Here is a 20,833-nt window from a genome sequence, read left to right on the forward strand (position 1 = left end):
AAGGATAAGTGAAAATAAAATGGACCTACATAGACATACATACATATAAGAAAATATTATTGATTGATGAAGTGGTTTGATTTTGCAATCTCTAGCAGCATTTCCACCAAGTAAAGGGGTTAGCCTATCTTCAGACACCTTAAAACCTGGCATAGATTTTTCTAGTTGTGATATATAATATGACTGATCTGGCATTTTTTTCCAATTAGCCCAGTTTCGTACAAATTAAAAATTCGTCGTGGCAGTTAATCCTCATCAGCGCAACAATTTGTCCGATTCCGCCCAGTGTGGTCAGTCTCAGGTCTTTAGACCAATTCATTCACCGTTGACAAAATAATTTCAATGAACAATATCCCGAAGCTCGTGACGGCATCTGCGGCATAATTACCGAAGGAAGCTTGCTAAAATTATCATGACTACATTTTTACTTCGTTAACGTCACATTTTTAGGTTATGTATCATATTATGGTAAATGCCATAGACAAGATGTACTGTCAATGGATAGTACCTATATTAAATTTAAATATCACACCATAATCTAATATATAAAAATCAATATTTGTTTGTTAGTATTTTATGCGCTGCCACACCGTTCATCCAATTGCGATAAAACGTTGTAAACTTATTGCTTGCACTTGCGCGAAGAGTATAGATTATAAATCTTATATATAAAAAGAATGCCTGTATGTCTGTTTGTCTGTCTGTCTGTCCCGTATGCGTTCCTATACCATTCATCCGATTGTGATGAAATTTTGGTAAGTGGTTGTATGCATACCCGCGAAGGTTTCTAAATAAGTACAACCATCTTCTTCTCTTCTATTCGTATGCATTCCTATACCATTCATTCCGTTGGAATAAAATTTTGATCAAGTGTGGTTCTCTCGCCCGCAAAGGTTTGTGAATTAGTGCAACCATCTTCTTCTTCTTCTATTCGTATGCGTTCCTATACCATTCATCTGATTGCAATGAAATTTTGATCAAGTGTTGTGCGCACACCCGCGAAGGTTTCTAAATTAGTATTATATAAAATAGAAAGTTTGTTTGTTCCATCAAATTTCGATTTTTTTTTACTACATATTAATAACGTTTTCATATTTTGGATTCGATTTTAATTTAGTGTCTTATGTTTGACCTTTACTCCTATTAGAATTATTTTCATATTGCCATATTGTATAACACAGATATTTTAATATTAAAAAAAAAAAATTACCTCTTATTATTTTTTAAATAGGTATCTAAGATAAATATAACCATGAAGCGACCCTGTGCGAAGCCGGGTACTTCAGCTAGTATTATATAATTTTTATAAATAAGGCCTTTGTAAAATAATATATTAATTAAAATAACTATTAAATCCAGTATCTGGATTATCATACAAATAGGTACATTCACATAATTATTATTACCAAGTCTATGGTCAGTATCATGGACTAATGTCAGCATTTTAATAATATATCAATTGTTTTTTTATTTCTTTTTATGCAATTCATAAAAGAAAACGTAAAGCTTATATTATTAGGCATTAGATTTTCTTAATTATTATTATATTAGCTTTGTGGACGGCAAAAGAATTTTCGTAGTAAAAAGGTTTTTTCTTTCTATATATTTTTATTTAACTCCATCTGGCAATTTTGGCATTTTTAGTTGCAGGCGGATAGTCATTCGTGACTGACGTTTATCGGCCGGTACTAATTCAGAAGCCGTAGAATATTAGATATATCGCATATTTATTCGTTTATTTGTCTAAATCATTGTGTTTTAACCTGACATTAGTCGAATTTAGTGTATGAAGATTGCCGATTTTTAAAAGTTTCGTTGACATACTTGTGTCGTAGCACACAGAGTTTCTCCAGCGTGACGGATAGTTTATTTTCAACATCTTCGAAAGTCTACGGCCGTATCACCGCGTAAATAAACTGCCTTGTACTCGATGGTGTTAGTTGGTCGTTTGTATAAATATTATATAGGGCTGGAGCCAGCACGCTTCCTTGAGGCGGCCGTTTTTTTGGGATCGCCATCGGCTCTTTTTACCATGTCATGTTACGAAAAAACGTCTATATTGCAGAAATGTCCCTATGAGCGTCGTTAAGTTGAGATCGCCGGTAATTTCATAAAGTTTTCTCAAACTCACCATTTTTCCTTTCGTGCCTCAGACATTGCTTCCAATACTTTTTCTCCTGCTTCAAGTGTATCGTCAGCAAAAGGGTCTACTTCGTCAAGTGCCTTATATCTGTCCAACAGAGGTTTTGTTTCAGATGACATTCCTGGAATATACTCAGTTCTGCACCCCTTGGAATATTCTTCCTAGAGATTCTCTTTGTCGCCTCAATGAATTCATCATAAGTCTCTGGTAGTGGCTGCAGGTTATCTACTGCCTTATCTAGATCTTCCTTGAACATTTCCCAGTTTGCTTTTTTGAAGTTAAACTGTCTCTTGAATGGGACTATGGTTGGTTTAATCATTACGTTAACTTCACATATGATAGGCCTGTGTTGAGTTCTCGGTATAGGGTCATGCACTTGCCTTGTGCATTGAGCAGATATCTTTTCACTTATGAATATATTATCAGAGTTTTATCCTTTCCTCCACCTGCCGTTGTTGAAAGAGGCTGGGAGTTTTGGGTGGTGGATAAGTTGAAGTCCTTTGGTTTCTGCCCATTCTTCCAGTGTCTATAATCATGCAATTTTTTAAATAATAAATGCTTGTTTCGAAGGATAAGTGAAAATAAAATGGACCTACATAGACATACATACATATAAGAAAATATTATTGATTGATGAAGTGGTTTGATTTTGCAATCTCCAGCAGCATTTCCATCAAGTAAAGAGGTTAGCCTATCTTCAGACACCTTAAAACCTGGCATAGATTTTTCTAGTTGTGATATATAATATGACTGATCTGGCATTTTTTTCCAATTAGCCCAGTTTCGTACAAATTAAAAATTCGTCGTGGCAGTTAATCCTCATCAGCGCAACATTTTGTCCGATTCCACTCAGTGTGGTCAGTCTCGGGTCTTTAGACCAATTCATTCATCGTTGACAAAATAATTTCAATGAACAATATCCCGAAGCTCGTGACGGCATCTGCGGCATAATTACCGAAGGAAGCTTGCTAAAATTATCATGACTACATTATTTTACTTCGTAAACGTCACATTTTTAGGTTATGTATCGTATTATGGTAAATGCCATAGACAAGATGTACTGTCAATGGATAGTACCTATATTAAATTTAAATATCATACCATAATCTAATATATAAAAATCAATATTTGTTTGTTGGTATTTTATGCGCTGCCACACCGTTCATCCAATTGCGATAAAACGTTGTAAACTTGTTTCTTGCACTTGCGCGAAGAGTGTAGGCTATAAATCTTATTTATAAAAAGAATGCCTGTATGTCTGTCTGTCTGTCCCGTATGTGTTCCTATACCATTCATCCGATTGCGATGAAATTTTGGTAAGTGGTTGTATGCATACCCGCGAAGGTTTCTGAATAAGCACAACCATCTTCTTCTCTTCTATTCGTATGCGTTTCTATACCATTCATTCCGTTGGAATAAAATTTTGGTCAAGTGTTGTTCTCTCGCCCGCAAAGGTTTGTGAATTAGTGCAACTATCTTCTTCTATTCGTATGCGTTCCTATACCATTCATCTGATTGCAATGAAATTTTGGTCAAGTGTCGTGCGCACACCTGCGAAGGTTTCTAAATTAGTATTATATAAAATAGAATGTTTGTTTGTTCCATCTAATTTTGATTTTTTTTTTACTACATACTAATAACATTAATAACGTTTTCATATTTTGAATTCGATTTTAATTAAGTGTCTTATGTTTGACCTTTACTTCTATTAGAATTATTTTCATATTGCTATATTGTATTACACAGATATTGTAATATAAAAAAAATAATTACCTCTTATTATTTTTTAAATATCTAAGATTAATATAACCACGAAGCGACCCTGTGCGATGCCGGGTACTTCAGCTAGGTTTTTATAATTTTTATAAATAAGGTCTTTGTAAAATAATATATTAATTAAAATAACTATTAAATCCTGGTGGTAGATACATTAAAGTCCTTTGGTTTCTGCCCATTCTTCCAGTGTTTATAATCATGCAATTTTTTAAATAATAAATGCTTGTTTCGAAGGATAAGTGAAAATAAAATGGACCTACACAGACACACATTCATTTAAGAAAATATTATTGATTGATGAAATGGTTTGATTTTGCAATCTTCAGCAGCATTTCCACCAAGTCAAAGGGTTGGCCTATCTTCAGACACCTTAAAACCTGGTATAGATTTTTCTAGTTGGGATATATAATATGACTGATCTGGCTTTTTTTCCAATGAGCTCAGTTTCGTCCACATTAAAAATTCGTCGTGGCAGATAATCCTCATCAGCGCAATAATTTGTCCGATTCCGCCCAGTGTGGTCGGTCTCAAGTATTTAGGCTAATTCATTCATTGTTGACAAAATAATTTCAATGAATGTATAAAATTTGGCTTTTTGTTTTGTTTCAGAATTTATAATGTCGAGTGAAAATAAAAAAGAATTACCTAAAATGACCGAATCCGCTAACCGAACTAATATTATGTTGGATACATCGGTGACAATTTACAACTTATCCAGTATTATCAGAATCTTCCCTACATTTACAAATCAGCTACCCAAGTGCACACCAGTGTGCTTTGAAATCGACGATGAAGAAGTACCTCAGACACAACCAATAGGTAAGAATATTTTCAAACCAATATGAATCCGATTCAAATGAATACATGTAAAACTTCTTTTAATAAATTATTGAATTCATTTTTCAGTCCCTTTTACAAATTATACACCGGAGAGTTCCTTCGCCATGGACTTACTGACAATCTTTCTAAAAGAGATATGCTGGGATCTTACTATACTTACAGACGAGGAGATGCAAATCAAAGCACATAAAAATGTTCTCATTTCAAGGTATGAATGACTTAAAATAATTTATGAATTAAGTTTATTTTACAAAGTTGTTTATTTACAACTTCTTGATGTGCATGGCTACTGTATAATGCATTTTAAAGTGACAATTTCATTAGTTGCTACTCAGATGTCATATTATATTTGTTAACTTTTATGGTATCCTAAAAATAAATACAATATAGGTTCATTTCCAAAAAGTTTCTTTTTGAACCTTAAAATGAATGAAAAATGTCTATCTTTTGGTGTTTCTAAGGATTTTTTGGTTTTGATAATACATGCTTGAATAATTATTAAACAATTCTTTTCCAGGTGCCAGTATTTTGCAAGAATTTTCAGCGGTGAGAGCAATAATGAAGACGTTATTGCTCTAGACGGGTATGATTTCCTTTTTAATTTAAATTTGTTTCCATATTCATATTTACATTATTTTTTTATTGTTTCTTTAATGCTTTGCATTTTTAATAATTTTAAAATAACCGTTAAATTTGTAGTGTTACTCTAAGCCAAATAAATGTATTAATATTCCTTTCGGGAGGCGGTCATGTTCTACTTTGGATTGTTGATGCAAATAACTTTTTCTTAGTTCATGACCATTCCTTAGCTTGAGCGTATGAATACCACACAGCACCTCCAATAATTCCTGTCGCCATCCAGTCCTATTGCATTTTCCCATGTTATGCCAGCATCACGTAGTTATATCATATACTTCATGTGAATGGTATTTAACGGCCTTACAAGATGCCGGAATTTGGTTGGTTTGAAGAACAGGCAGGCCTGATTGAGAAGGTCCATTTACCTGGATCACCCAATGTTAAAACTCCTTTTTTTTGGGTGCCTTGCAGGCACTTAACTCTTCCTAATAATATTTACATAGGTGTTATGAATTTCTTTTTTTTTCTGTTTCTCCAGATGGTGCAACGTATGCTTGTAGTTTTCGTAGGTATTATGTTAGGAGAGAAGTGTTAGACAAAAACTTCATATTATGCTCTTCAAAATCGATATCAAATGAAGTTTTGTAGGTACTTTATAAAGTAATTGCCTTTGTCGGCTTTGACGCAAATGGTTTTCTTCTGAATGTGTGAGTTTATTAATTCTTAAGCAACGTACCTACTTACATATCTGTTAACATTTATATTTAAACTCATCACAATTATGAGTTTTTAAATGACACATTTGTTTAGGTACATTAAAAATGAAATCCATCACACGCAAATGGTTTTTCTCCTGTTTCGTTCTATGAGCGTTAAGATAACGTTGTGGAGAGCCTCCGTATAAGTAGTCAATTTATTTAAAAGGTTATTCACCATTTTTTATCTTTACATGTGTTTGAAGATTACTCCATCGCGAGCATCCAAATGAATAGACATTGCATTTATAAGATTTTTCATGAATATTGTCCATATATGTATATATTCATTTCATGTCTTTTAAGACAACAAAGTCGTACGCATTTATATGAATATACATTGCATTTATAAAACTTTAGCCAGAATTTGTCATTTTATGGCTTTTAAGATAACTATATACATTAGGTTATAATCATTAAGTTGAGACTCAAACAATGTAAAAATATTTTCTACATACCTCCAGAAGTCGTATTCATGTCGCAGAATTGAAATCGAACACTTCACTTGAAATAAATGGGTTTTCAAAGTCACCGTTATTTTCGTCTGTTTAGCACGCGACGCGTACACTCCACGAAGGCTACCTTCCAATTGACGCAGCGACGAAGGTATACGGTCAAAACGCTTCCCCTTTCACAATAAAATGCAGTCATTAGTCCTCTACCTGACTGACTACTCAAGTATCCCCATTTCGAAAATTCATTTCTGGGGTTTTGGCCACGTTTTTGGGCTTTTCTCATACTGTGCGACGTGGAAGTCTTTAAATACTTACATATTATTATGACACATTTTGTTTTCGATTATGTCCATTACTTATAAGATCATATGGGATCTGGGATTATAAGTAATGGACATGTTTGAATGTATTTTTAAACTAGCAAGTATCCATATGTACCCTGATCACATTTAGGTTCTTCGTCACAATGTGTTATTTCATGCTTTTTACGACTACTGCTGGCACCATTCATTCTGCTTTTCGAAAATCGAAAGGTCGAGAAGGCTTGAAAGTCTTGTTCGCTCAAAAGATGACAAAATTTAAAAGTGGTCATGATCCTCAGCCATGAGTGTACAACCAATAAGAGAGGAGAAGACAACTAATTTGCGAGCATCTATATGAAAATTTATCGCATTTATAAGGTTTTTCATCAGTATTGCCATTCCATATGTTTTAAGCTTACTAGGTATTTTTAAATAACATATTTGATTATATTGGAAATCACATTCATCACACGAAAATGGTTTTTCTCCTGAATGTGTAAGTTAATAAGTTCTTTCATTGAATAAGTTTATGTAATTTTAATATGTTTCTGATATTTCTTCCATCTACCTTCTGTTGAAAATAATGTAATTTCTATGCCATTTTACCATAATATTAACAAACTTATTTCGGAAGTCCTAACTTTTAGCTCAACTATTGAAAAATAATAAAAATGTTAGGTAGAAGTATTACAAAGATTTTACCACTGCGTTTTATTGGTTAGATTTTTATCTAGATTAATACTGTAAACATCTTTACAGTCTTTTGATGGTGGGAAATTGGAAAATCAAGAGTTACGTATTTTTATCAACATATTGTCGTATGCATGAGAATCCCAAAAACCTTATAGGCTATATACTGCACGTTTGTATGCATGAGTACAAACGTGATTAGCTGTTAAGTGACGTCACGAATGTGTGATCTCATTTGTCCTGGTGTTCGTATTATAAAATTTCATTCCCCGATAAATAATTTAAAATTTTGAAATTGTAAATGTGTCTGAAAGTGTGCGAACGGTACCATATAAATTTAATAATTATACATGAATAATTATTATGAACTTTAAATAATTTATCAGCTATTTTATCACATGTATTTTAAAATTATTCTACTGTACGAAAGGTTGTATTGCCGGTAAACTGTTCCATTTGGTGGCAACACTGAATACATTTGGTGGCAATACTGAATATTATTATGAGAAATGTCAAAACAGAATAGGAATACATGACAGGAAATGCAAATGATTTTAGACAATAATATGTAATGATCTCTGTATAATATTATCATTTATACCAATCACCATATGACACTATTGATGTTTCCAGTGTATTTGAGAGTTGTGCCTTGTTTATTACAGTTATCTTACAATAATTAACTAGGTAGGTAGGTACCTATTTTGAAAAACGCAGAATGCTTCCACTTGTATATTTTAATGCCAGATACAGCAGTAGTTACATATTTTTGCGGTGGTTTAGCGGAGATATTTTATCGTAATCTTACGTAAGTCCATCTTATGTCTCCATGAGAAATATAACAAGCGAAATAGGAACGAGGCATTTTATCAGTTACCTTCTATCTAGATTATAGACTAGGGATCAAAATTATACGTATTTTGTAAACAGCACGACTAGGAACTGTTTTTAGAGTTCGCAAATGTTTTACAGAATCTACAAAACGAACAAGGGCCTCAACCAAACGTTTGTTGCAATAATTGCAAAATTAAAATGACATTTGAAAGTAACAGCTGAGGCAGACATTTTGAATGGCGCGTGACGTCAGATCGCTTACGTCACAAACAGTCTTATAAGCTATTCGATGGAAAATCGGTTAAATAGCTTATAAAGAATTTGGGAATCTCATACATACGGCCCAATATGAATAGCTAAAAAAACAATGTTCTAAAAATCGGATGATCTTGATTTTTTTTCTCTAGCAAACGTATTATAAGTATAGACATCTTATCCGTGGTAAAATCAAAATACCTAAACTATCGACTTACCAACTTTTGGCAGCAACGTATTGAATACGTTGTTTAAGAACTCATAAACTTACACATGCAGGAGAAAAACCAGTTGCGTGTGATGATTGTGATTTGAAATGTAATCAAATATGTCATTTAAAAATACCGTGTAGTCTTAAAATATGTGGAATGGCAATACTGGTGGACACCCTCACAATTGCGATTTGTGTTCATATAGATGCTCGCGAATTAAAGTTTAAAAAGACATACATTGACACATTCTGATGAAAAATCTAATAAATGCAATGTATTTTAATATAGATTCTTGCGAATAATATGCGTACTTACCAGACCGAGCAATTGAACCTGGGACCCTTGACGCAATAGACCAACGCTTAAGCCGCGCGGCCATTTTTGGTAGATGATAAAAAACCTTATAAATGCAATGTATGCTCATATAGATGCTCGCAACTCAGTCATCTTAAAGCCATAAAATGACAAATTCTGGTGAAAAGCCTTATAAATGCAATGTAAAATTCATATAAATGCGTGCGACTTTGTTGTCTTAAAAGACATGAAATGAATATATACATATTATATAGAACATACTCGTGAAAAATCTTATAAATGCAATGTATGTTCAATTGGATGCTCGCGACGGAGTAATCTTCAAACACATGTAACGATACAAAACGCTGAATAACCTTTTAAATAATTTGACTACTTATACGGAGGCTCTCCACAACGTTATCTTAACGCTCATAGAACGAAACAAGAGAAAAACCACTTGCGTGTGATGGATTTCATTTTTAATGTACCTAAACAAATATGTCATTTAAAAACTCATTACAACTCAACAGTATTAGTATTATTTCATAAAACAGTATTGTATTAGTAACATTAGATAGAGCGAGAGGTTTAAAAGAATACTATTTTATGTAATAAAAATACTTTATGCAATCATCAAATGTTTAAAATAAATATTAAGGATAATAAGGCTTAAAAATTATATAAATAAATTATCTACAACGTTTAAGGAATGTCTAGGATCATGGTTTGAAAATACAAAAAAAACTTAATTTTGACCGACGACGAGCATGTGCCCCATTAAGTGCCTGCAAGGTACATCCTATATATAAAATAAATATAAATGTCATTCCAATATTATCTTTTGAAGAAAAGAAAATATCGTTTCATAAAAATATATTCCTTTTTTTTCAAAAATATGCATACCTAATTGTATTCTAATAACTTATATATTTTTATTACGGGTCATATTGCTAAAAAAACAATAGGTAAGAATAATTATTATTTACTGCTTTTTCCCGTATGCAACTGACATTGATCTATTCAAAATCATAAATAAAAAGATAAATGTTAAAAATGTTGAATGTTTTTGTAATTTTGACACTTTTGTGTAATCAAAATATCAATGTTAAGCTAGTCTATTATAAACCGACATATTTAGTGAGCATTACACCGTTTTGGCTATTTCGTGTAGACTCTTTTGACTGGATGTTCCAAACGGATGCTTGTTCGGGACATTTTGACGGGGTACTTAGTGAAAATTGAAAAATGCGAATTTTTCGCGTAATTTAAATGGGAAAACAATAAAAACTTCATGAAAAATCATGTAATTAAATTACTCAAAGGTGTGCATTTAAAAAATGTGGAAAAAACATGTTTGGTGTTAAAACTTGACGACCACTCAAAATCAAATTACTAGCTTAATTTAAGAGATAATTTTTGAAAAATCGTGTTAAAACTCAACATAAATATACTTAATTGGATGCACTTAACATAAAAAATTTTAAGGCAAATTTAATGGTTCAAGTATCAAGTCACAACATTTAAAAAAATAATATCTCACGATATAATCGAGAAAACAAAAAGAGCACGTGCACAACCGTAAGCCAATAATAGACAAATTGATGACATAATAAAAAGTTAAAAAAGTTTGTTAGGTGGTTCTACTTAACGTTCATCAAATATTTAATATCGAATAACTCACGTACTTTATGAGAGATTTCATTTCAGATGAAAAAGCAAAACAAAATCGTGCACTAACGTTCACTACCAACGCACAAGTGTTAACAATTTAAATTAAAAAAAAAACCCAAAGTTTAGCGACTCAAGTATCCAGCATTTAGCTGGGTCACCCAAATTGAAATGCGAATAACCCCCTTAATATTCACGCGCGCACACACGTGCACTAACGATGCACAAACGAATGCACTCAAAAAAAAGTTGAAATTTCAACATTGGGTGACCCAACGTTTAGCTGGAACACCCAATTTGAAATTGGAATTTTTCGGTTATTGTAGGTGCACAAAGAAAAAAAATCGTGCACAAACAAATGCACCCAAAAAAAGTTGGAGTTTTAACATTGGGTGATCCAGGTAAATGGACCTTGATTGAGATTATCTTGAGGTAGATATATGTAATACGACACTTGGTTAGGCTAAATGTCGTGTCTTCAGTATCAATGTGATAATATAATAAGTATGTACTGATACCGAGAAGAATGGTAGAGAACTCACATGTATGCTGGCAGCATTCTTCACGAGCATCACTTTGATTGAGGGATGTGTGGACATCAGGATATATAATTCAAGATAAAACACGTCTTTGATTTGACAGATCCACGTGGAACTAGGTTTATTTACGCTAGAGCATAGGCAAACATTGATAATATTACATCACTTACATCTAAAGAGGTCTTAAATTAGTCACCGCACATATTAGGGGCGATTCATTGTTGTAATCCCGCGCACTAAGCACTGATTCACTTTTTCTCTCACTAGGGAATTGATTAACTTTCATTGGATTTTTGCGCAAGTCACCGATTGGTATTACAACGATTACGGTTTATCAACGATTGATTTAAAAAATGGGTCGGGAACGCCACCGATTGCACGGCGACACACCTCGCCGGCGTGACGGTTATTTTTTTTGCGTTATCCCTTCATTGTAAGTGGACTCCAACTGACTTTATTTTTCAAAAGCATCTTTTAATTTTGGCGGGTCTATTCTACGGAGGGAAAGAGAAAAGGGCAGGTCACTGAGTAACGGGACAAACATTTTGGGACGGGCCGCTTCTATCTTCGGACCAGGTAAAAAAATGCATCTTTTCTGAATGACCGTTTACGAAATGTTATTTGTAATATTTTCGTGTAAGTCAGAAGTTCTAACCATTCTACAGGGGAGCTGGATATTTTTGTTGTTAAATTGTTGATTCGGAATTTGAAATTGTCGCGCCGGGGTCTTTTTTCGTCTGGTAACAGTACATAATGTTCCTAATTTATATTTTTGCCCCTAATATTCGCCAACAATTTTTATGAATATATTTGTTGATACAATCATAAGATTCACCATCACTGCCCTAGAGGTAGTCATTTCTATAAAATATTGTTTTTTTTAATCTCGTTCTTCGGTTTTCTTTTCAGATACATGTTTAGGACCGTCCATTTTGCTATATGCCACCTGTATGCGGGAACCATCGAAGTGCCAAAATGTGTTAACCTGGAGGATTTGGCTGACCTAGCAGCAAAGCTGCGCTCCGATGGGATATCCGCTTCTTTGGATGATGCCCTGGCCAGAAGATATTGCCATGATTTCCATGAGGTAAGTGTTTTCATACTATCATATTTGTTGCGAGCACAAAATATTTGATATGGTACGCCGCGCGGCATAAGCGTTGAACTATCACGCCGTGGGTCTCAGGTTCGAATCCTGGGTCTGGCAAGTACACATATTGTTTTTCAGTTTGTGTGTGAGTCAGGGTATGGACCTAATAGGTTGAGCAAGTGGCTGACATCCATTTCTCGTAAAAAACAAAATCTGTTAATACAAACCTCTACTCTGTGGAGGCCCATATGATCCTATTAGGATCGGACATGGTCAAAAAAAAAAAACTCATAGCTGAGTGATCCTTCTGCGAAACAATACATATTTCTTAAGGGCCCACATGCCCCACGTAGGTCCTTATTGAGATTTTATGTTATTTTCAGAGCATAAGCGTGGACATTCCTTAAACGTCGTTGATAATCTTGTTATATAATTTTGAAGTCATCCCTTAATATTTGATGACTTTTTAAAGTATTTTTACTACATAAAATAGTATTCTTTTAAACCTTTCGATTTAATGTTTTAGATTAGAATTTTATATTAGAATATAAGTTAAAGTGTATAGAAATAAACCAACGGTGGTCCAATAAGAGGTCTTTTTTCTTGAGTGTGTAATTTAACAAGATAATTAAGAGCTAGTCGAAGAATCTAGGTTATCACAAGTTTTGTTTTTGTTCCGTTACGACCAACCGAGTACCCAAGTACACACACCGTTTTTTTTTTCTTTCGGTTTAGTACTTGTTCAAACACGCGCGGTAACATGATCTTACTTCCTACTTCAGTTATCGTTTGACAATTTATGGCTACAATGTATGTTGAAGCTTAGCACTGGGAAATGCCAATAGAAATAGCGTATTTTAAAAAAAATAGTACTTACCTTATTATTAGGTCAATAAGTATTATAAAACAATCGTTATTCGTAGGATATTTTATCAGTTTGAATGGTCAAAGACATGGCTTATAATCAGTGTCTTAAGAATTATTTTCAAATGTGTTAATCGTGCCCATTTTTTGAATAAGAAAATGTCTAATTCTTGTCAAATTTGAGATCGCAGAGTTTATAAATATAATTTTTTATCGTAAATCTTTTACTATATTATAATGTTTACAACAATTTTAGTAATGGTTTTATAAATGTGTTTGACTATATTCTAAAACATTATATTAAGATTCTAATGGATTCAATTTCTGTACTATTCCATTTAAGTCGTTTCTCGCGACCCGGGTTTCGCCTTTCGGCATCTTCAGGCGTCGTGTACACTCACCAAAGGTAAAAATACACTGACAGAAGATGCCGAAAGGCGAAACCCGGGTCGCGAGAAACGACTTAAATGGAATAGTACAGAAATTGAATCCATTAGAATTTAAATTCAAATTCCATCAAGTACCTTCGGTCGAAAGTATTAATAATTATATTGAGAGTTTTAAAATAATACTATTTTATATTAATATAAAGGATAATAAGGCTTCAAAATTATATAAATAGATTATCTACAACGTTTAAGGAATGTCCATGAATTTATGAAATGAAAATACCATAAAATCTCTATTTTGACCCACGTACCTATGACCTTGGCGCACGTGGGTCGTTAAGATTTTTAAATCTGACAACCTAATCACTTTTTTTAACAGATTATCATGATCTACTCAAATAGTAATTGTTGGAACGATCAACTTGTTGGTCTCTATCCAATTATTTATTTAGCAGATGAGTGGTTTTCCATTAGATTCATAATTTTTTTCTAGATGTCGTGTATATATATATATATATATATATATATATACCCCGTTGTTTATAAACAGAATCGATATACATATTTACATGATGAATATGCGAATGCGAATGCAAATGCAATTTTTATGATGTAGAATTCATGTAAAACAAGTGTGATAATATAATAGTCGTTTATGCATGCGCATGTTCGTGGGTGAAATTATTTTGGCAATTATGCATTATGCTGTTTCTTTTTTGCCAATTTGCCAAGACGAATATAATGGGATAGGTACCTAACTGTCTTTATTATTGTTTTGCTTGCGAGATGTAGATGATCACGTTTTGTTTAAAATTCAGGTATTTGTAACGCATTACGTTTGTGTATGTCTGTTTTATGTATTTATTACGATATTTGCCGAGCGTGTACCTGCAAGCGATTTATAAAAGTGCAACACTGTCGTCAAATAAACGCTCGTAAATCGTAGCTGTGTACCATATATATTATTATTCGCAGTGTTTATTTTTTTAAATATTGTAATATATAACAACTCGTCACATACTAATTTCACATTTTTATTAATTATTAGGATCACTTTGTCCAACAACTACACAATACCAATTATCAATTGTTTTTCACCATATTGTTAAAATTTTGGAAATGCAGAGTTACACTGCAGTCTGCGATCTGCACTATTTCACATGTATAGCTGTGCCACAACACCCGCTTCACATTACCAACAGAAGCTTAGATGATTTTTATAGCTCGATGATATAACAATCACCTCGGTATTGACAGTAATTTTATTGTTAAAATAATAATATAGTAAAGTTGTTGCGTCCGTGAATTTTTTATTGTAAAATTTTACAACAGAGCAACAAAAATATTATAAATTTTATTCATGTGTCAGCCTTTCTTTGTGATGTGATACTACACATTTGTCATGTTTTTCTTTTCAGCCTTTTTCGACCTGCAAAGTGTCAGGGCTAGAGTGCTTAAGATTAACGCACTCTACAGAAAATGATATGTTCAGCACAGTTTTGGAATGGATCAGAAAATATATTGAAATATTCAAAAGCGGTATTGCGCAATTCGAATTACCAGATAATGTAGTTGAGATGGTTTTCAAAGAATACCATCCAGAACTGGTGAGTTAAAAGAATGTATATTAGAATAAAGGAATTTGATTTTTTCTTATATTACCGTGATAATATATTTGTACTGGAGTAGTTACACAATGTACCTATCTCTATGGCTTTAACCTCTAAACTAATTAATTTGTAAACGATTACATTTCTTTTTTTCCCCCATAATAATGGTTTTTAATTAAATTTGTGTTGAAAAAAATCTTATTCACAATTATCACAAGTAACCTACTATGGCGTGTTTGCACTGATGCAGCGGTGGCAAACCTATGGCACGTGCGGAATTCTGCTGCCACGCAATTATAGTAATATCTATCTATATGTTATATAAAATACCAAGTATGCTTGTTTAGATGTATTAATGTAAGTCACCTGTGGCTTGTTGGTGATATAAAATCATATCATTTAGCTTTTAATTTTAATAATCTTTCGTATTGAAGTTTTGAAATATGACATTTATACAAAAGTTATTTTAAAAAAATGACTCATTAATTTAGTATCTACCTAGCAGTGGCAGTGACATTATATTAATTCGATAATCAATTTCATTCAACTAATCTTTGTTATGTATATTATATAATATTACATACAATTATTTAAAAAAATACAGAGCTGTTACTTTGTCATACAATACATCATATTACACAGTACCTACCACTTGGCCAACATCTCGACGATGACTAAATCTGAATACTGGATAATAATTCCAACATATTAGTATGCATCAGCTGCGTGCGCGCGGTGATCTCGTCAAAAACGCTAAAATGCTACATGCTAAAATATTATTTAAGCTTCAATTACATTGAGCTTCTTTACGAGCTGTTTGTTGGCGAATTTATAATCTGCCTGTAAAGTCGCCCAGTGTCGCCAACAAACAGCTCGTAAAGAAGCTCAATGTAATTGACGCTTTACTGACCGCTGCGACTCTATCGAAATTATTATAGCCACAATTATGGTATCTTCCGTTGAATCTGTAGACGGGAAAATTATTACTTATACACTATAATATGCACTTTGGCACTTTCTTGAATGAGATTTTGTTCGCTAGCAAAAGAGGTACTATATTTTTATTTTGTGTATTATTGTGTCAGTAGTTTCAGTCAATTGGTTATGGTAGTTCTCGTATTGTCTATATAATGCTCCATCCAGAGTAGAATTTGTGTTTTATATTAATTTTCAATAATTTAATTTTAACTAATGTATTTTCATTTCAGAACAAAGACAACATCATGGAAAACTTAGTGATGTTCGCAACGATACTGAATAATAAAAACGTCAGTGAAATGGTGGCGACGTTTGCAGTTGTCAAACAATTTATTAAATACATTGCATGTAATTTAAATGCTGTCGTCTGCTCGAATGCATTTTTAAAATTAAAGGAGAACACAGTTAAGCATCTGTCGCCTATTGTTAGCAATTGTCTTTTGCTGGGAGCAGAACGAGCCAGTGTGAAGGAAGCAATCAGAGCATACGATAAATTGGATGATCTAACCGATGACCGGATGCATAAAATGTGGATTAATCTAAATAGCGAATTATCAGTGATATGCGAAAAAGTCTTAATCAAGAGTGTACTCCTGAACAAGCAGCGGCCACAATGGGTGGTGGAAGCAAAGATACTGAAACCATCAGTGAAACAGCATATCGCCGATTTACTTTCTTCAGTACGGGCATATACGGACTTTAGGCTTGTGCGCAATGTAAGTTTATATTATTTTCCTTTTTTTCACCAGACCCAAAATTCGAACCCAGGACCCATAACACATTATAGGCTGACATATTACCGCTCGGCCGTCGTGGGCGCTTGAAATAATACATGTCTTTTTTAATTGTGTATTTAATGTGTACTCAGAGAATGGACCTGATAGGTTGATATAAATTACTGACATCCATTTCTCGTAAAAAATATCTGTTATGGACCTCTTTGTGAGGCGGCCAATATTGACACCAAATTGTTGTGCCAATTTTGCAACTTACAAAAACAAGAAGTTTTCTTTTTCATTTAGAATATTTACGATGTCCATGTACTGTGTTAACTATATTATTTTTCCTTGTTTGCAGAGAAAAAAGACCATGACAGTACGAGAAGAAGCTGATATTATCGTTAATGCCGTGGATATCTGCAACGCAAAGAAAAAAGATGACCGTTTGAAGAAAAAACGTAGGTCTCAGGACCAAACTAAAACTATACATGCTCCGAAGACAACAGTTATTTACCGAAATGAATCTTTCATATATAAAAAAACCGTGTTTACAGCACAGGTAAAGAATACTAAATCATTGGGAAAGGTGGTTACGACGACCGCAGTAAAGAGTCTCTCAAAGGATGCAACAGCCGCGTCAGCCCTGAGTCGTACTAAAGCGCGGCAAATTGTCAAATTGAATAAAAAATCTAGAATTCCAGTGCCAATTGTTGGAAAGGCGTCAAAGAATGCAACAACAGCGTCAGCCCTGAGTCTTACTAAAGCACCGCAAATTGTCAAATTGAATAAAAAATCTAGAATTCCAGTGCCAATTGTTAGAAAGGCAAAATCATATCAGCGCAATCCACCTAATTATGACGAAATTATTTTGAATTTATGTAGTGGAATTGAAACGCTGCATATTACAGATAGTAATGTTGGTGTGGCACAATCACATCAAGACAATTCGCCAAATTATGAAGAAATTATTCTGAATTTATGTAACGGAATCGAAACGCTGAATATTACAGATAGTGATGTTGGTGTACGACCTGGGACATCGGGATTTCAGCACTCAATACAAAGCAGTTCTGCAAAAGTGGTTCAAAAATCACCTCATGAAAAGAAATATTAAACTGGTGCTTCTGTCATAAACCTGACTGACCCAGTTTTTGTTTATTTGGAATCGATCATCTGTTTGAAAATTTCTTTTTTATATTTTTATGTTTATTTGATAGATACCTACATAATAAGTGTTATTCCAAGTAAGTATAATATCTTATCTCATCTCTCAAGTATTTCTTTTCAGTTTATTTTTTACATACTTTATTTACTAAGAATTCCTACATATTTCCAAGTGAAATTAATTTCTAGCTATTTAATCGCCGTGCTTCAACTGGCCGCGATGATAATGATTTATATTTTTCTTTTTTTTTTATTATTTATTGTTTTTTTTTTAGTTAAGTATCAATGTTTTTTTGCAGACTTTGTAATACTTCAAGTGTCATATTTACAATGAATCAATTTTCGAAAATATTCCACCTGCACTTAACTGTAACTTGCACTGCCATCTGACTTAACAGTACAATATAAACTTTCCATTAATAATTAATACTGTCTTTGAGAAAAAGAGACGTAAAGTTCCATAGACTGATTATTAAAATGACCTCGTTATAATTTTAATTATGTAATTTTCATCTCTCTGTATTATTATCTATGGCAATATCAGTGTATTTTAAAAGAACTTTTGCACTGAATTTATATACTTATTTATAACTTGGTCACATCAGCAATAGTTTAAAAATATAATCAATTCTTTTCAAATTGTATCGCAAAAGTGCTTATTCGTTAGAATTTTTTTTTATTAAAAGGTCTGTAGCTTAGTATTTCTTATATTTCGTAGGAGTAAGCTATAATTTTATACAAATATGGTTCAAACATGCATGACATTATCCTCCAATTTATTGTTAGGCTATGTTGCTAGAGTATTTTGTGAGGCGATATGCTGACATTCTTCTAAGAGTTAGTTGGTGATAGCTGGTCGATTAATCTTATTATTGAATTATATTTATTACTTCAAATGTTCACTAAAGAAGCTGCCATTCCTAGAAATGATTAACAATAAATGTAGATTCGAATCCTGCTGAGTGATTATTGTTCAATTTAATGGCATTCTTTCAGGGATCGACTTTAAAATTAAATATAGAATCTATTATAGCATTTGCCTTCGCAGGATTAGTCCACGTGATGCTTATGTGGTTTGTTGGTTTGATAGAAATAAATTTGTAATTATTAAAACTGTTTTGGGTACGTACGTAAAGTTGTTTCCAGTGATATTAACGTAACTATTTATATTTAATGCTACCTAGTCTATGTATTATAAAGTACAAGTATTCTGTAGTCACATGAGATGTGCAAAATTGATTAACCTATCACTTTCCCACAAAAAAAAGTTTTTTGTGTGTAGTGGGTAATAACGAGAATCGACACCGTGACAATTAGAATAGTGCAGGCATAAATAATTATCTAAGATGGAACTGAGAACTTACAGTATTTTTTGTGATCCGTAGCTCTGTAAAATTAACTATAAAATTTGCCTTTATAGGACCCTTAGTCCAAATGGTGGTTATGTGATTTATTAGTTTGATAAAAATATATTTGTATTTATTAAAAAAAAAATAGGGTATCAATCAAAAAGTTAAATTTCCAGTGATATTAACATAACTATTTATATTGAATACTAGTCTATTTACTATAAAGTAAAGTATTCTCTAGTCACATGAAAGGTGCAAAATTGATTTATCTATGTTATGTAGTTTGTTAGTTTGATAAAATAAATTTGTAATTATTAAAACTGTTTTGGGTACCAATCAAAATGTTGAATTTCCAGTGATAATAACGTAATTATTTATATTTAATGCTGGTCTATTTATTATAAAGTTAAGTATTCTCTAGTCACCTGAGGTGCAAAATTGATTTACCTATCATTTTCCCACTAAAAAAGATTTTTGTGTGTAGTGGGTAATATCGAGAATCGACTCCGTGACAAAATTATCTAAGATGGAACTGAGAATTTACAGTATTTATTGTGATCCGTAGCTCTGTAAAATTAAATATAGAATCTATTATAAAATTTGCCTTTGTAGTCCACATGGTGGTTATGTGGTTTATTAGTTTGATAAAAATATATTTGTAATTATTAAAACTTTTTTGGGTACCAATCAAAAAGTTATTTTCCAGTGATATTAACATAACTGTTTATATTTAATGCTAGTCTATTAATTATAAAGTAAAGTATTCTGTAGTCACCTGAGATGTGCAAAATTGATTTACCTATCATTTTCCCACTAAAAAAAGGTTTTTATGTGTAGTAGGTAATATCGAGAATCGACTACATGACAGAATTAAAACAGTCTAGGCATAAATAATTATCTAAGATGGAACTGAGAATTAAGAGTATTTTTTGATAATTATAATGTTTTTTGATAATTATTTTCGATACATACCTATTGAAAAAAAAACTATTTTTGTATTATTATACATAACCAAATTTACAGAGATTTTCATTGTTATACAATTGTTAACTTCATTTTTAAAGTGCATCTCTAGTGTATTATATTTGCACAGAATCGTGTTTTGTAATTTTATCTAAGATGAACTGAAATCTAATCTATCTAGGATATCTAAGATGAACTGAGAATTTACAGTATTTTTTGTTATCCGTAGCAGCCGCAAATGTGTCATTTGCACATATTATATGTATTGAAAAAAATCTATTTTTGAATTATTAAACATATATTTATTGTTATACGGTTTTGGACTTTATTTTTTTAAGTGTAACTTTATTTTATAAAGTTTG

At 32.5% G+C, this 20,833-nt stretch overlaps 1 protein-coding gene across 1 annotated transcript; it reads left to right on the plus strand.

The window, feature by feature from the left end:
* Nucleotides 1–1,642: 1,642 nt before the first annotated feature.
* On the plus strand, nt 1,643–18,223 carry LOC147080058 (uncharacterized). The gene is made up of 8 exons (XM_085957894.1): nt 1,643–2,102; nt 4,529–4,738; nt 4,826–4,967; nt 5,277–5,342; nt 12,255–12,432; nt 15,107–15,295; nt 16,507–16,992; nt 17,354–18,223. The coding sequence occupies exons 2-8, from the start codon at nt 4,537–4,539 to the stop codon at nt 18,107–18,109; spliced, it is 2,019 nt and encodes a 672-aa protein (XP_085814020.1). The 5' UTR covers nt 1,643–2,102; nt 4,529–4,536; the 3' UTR covers nt 18,110–18,223.
* The last annotated feature ends 2,610 nt before the right edge of the window (nt 18,224–20,833 follow it).

The sequence above is a fragment of the Rhyacophila brunnea genome, unplaced genomic scaffold, assembly GCF_057557595.1.
Source record: "Rhyacophila brunnea isolate RB1 unplaced genomic scaffold, BYU_Rbru_1.0 scaffold_1, whole genome shotgun sequence".
Lineage (NCBI taxonomy): Eukaryota > Metazoa > Arthropoda > Insecta > Trichoptera > Rhyacophilidae > Rhyacophila > Rhyacophila brunnea.

Excerpts from the sequence above, each read along its gene's own strand:
- LOC147080058 (XM_085957894.1), top strand. The coding sequence starts at position 4,537 with ATGTCGAGTGAAAATAAAAAAGAATTACCTAAAATGACCGAATCCGCT. Across the intron at positions 12,433-15,106 it reads ATTGCCATGATTTCCATGAG|CCTTTTTCGACCTGCAAAGT; the intron begins GTAAGTGTTTTC and ends TTTTCTTTTCAG. Across the intron at positions 15,296-16,506 it reads AAGAATACCATCCAGAACTG|AACAAAGACAACATCATGGA; the intron begins GTGAGTTAAAAG and ends TTTTCATTTCAG.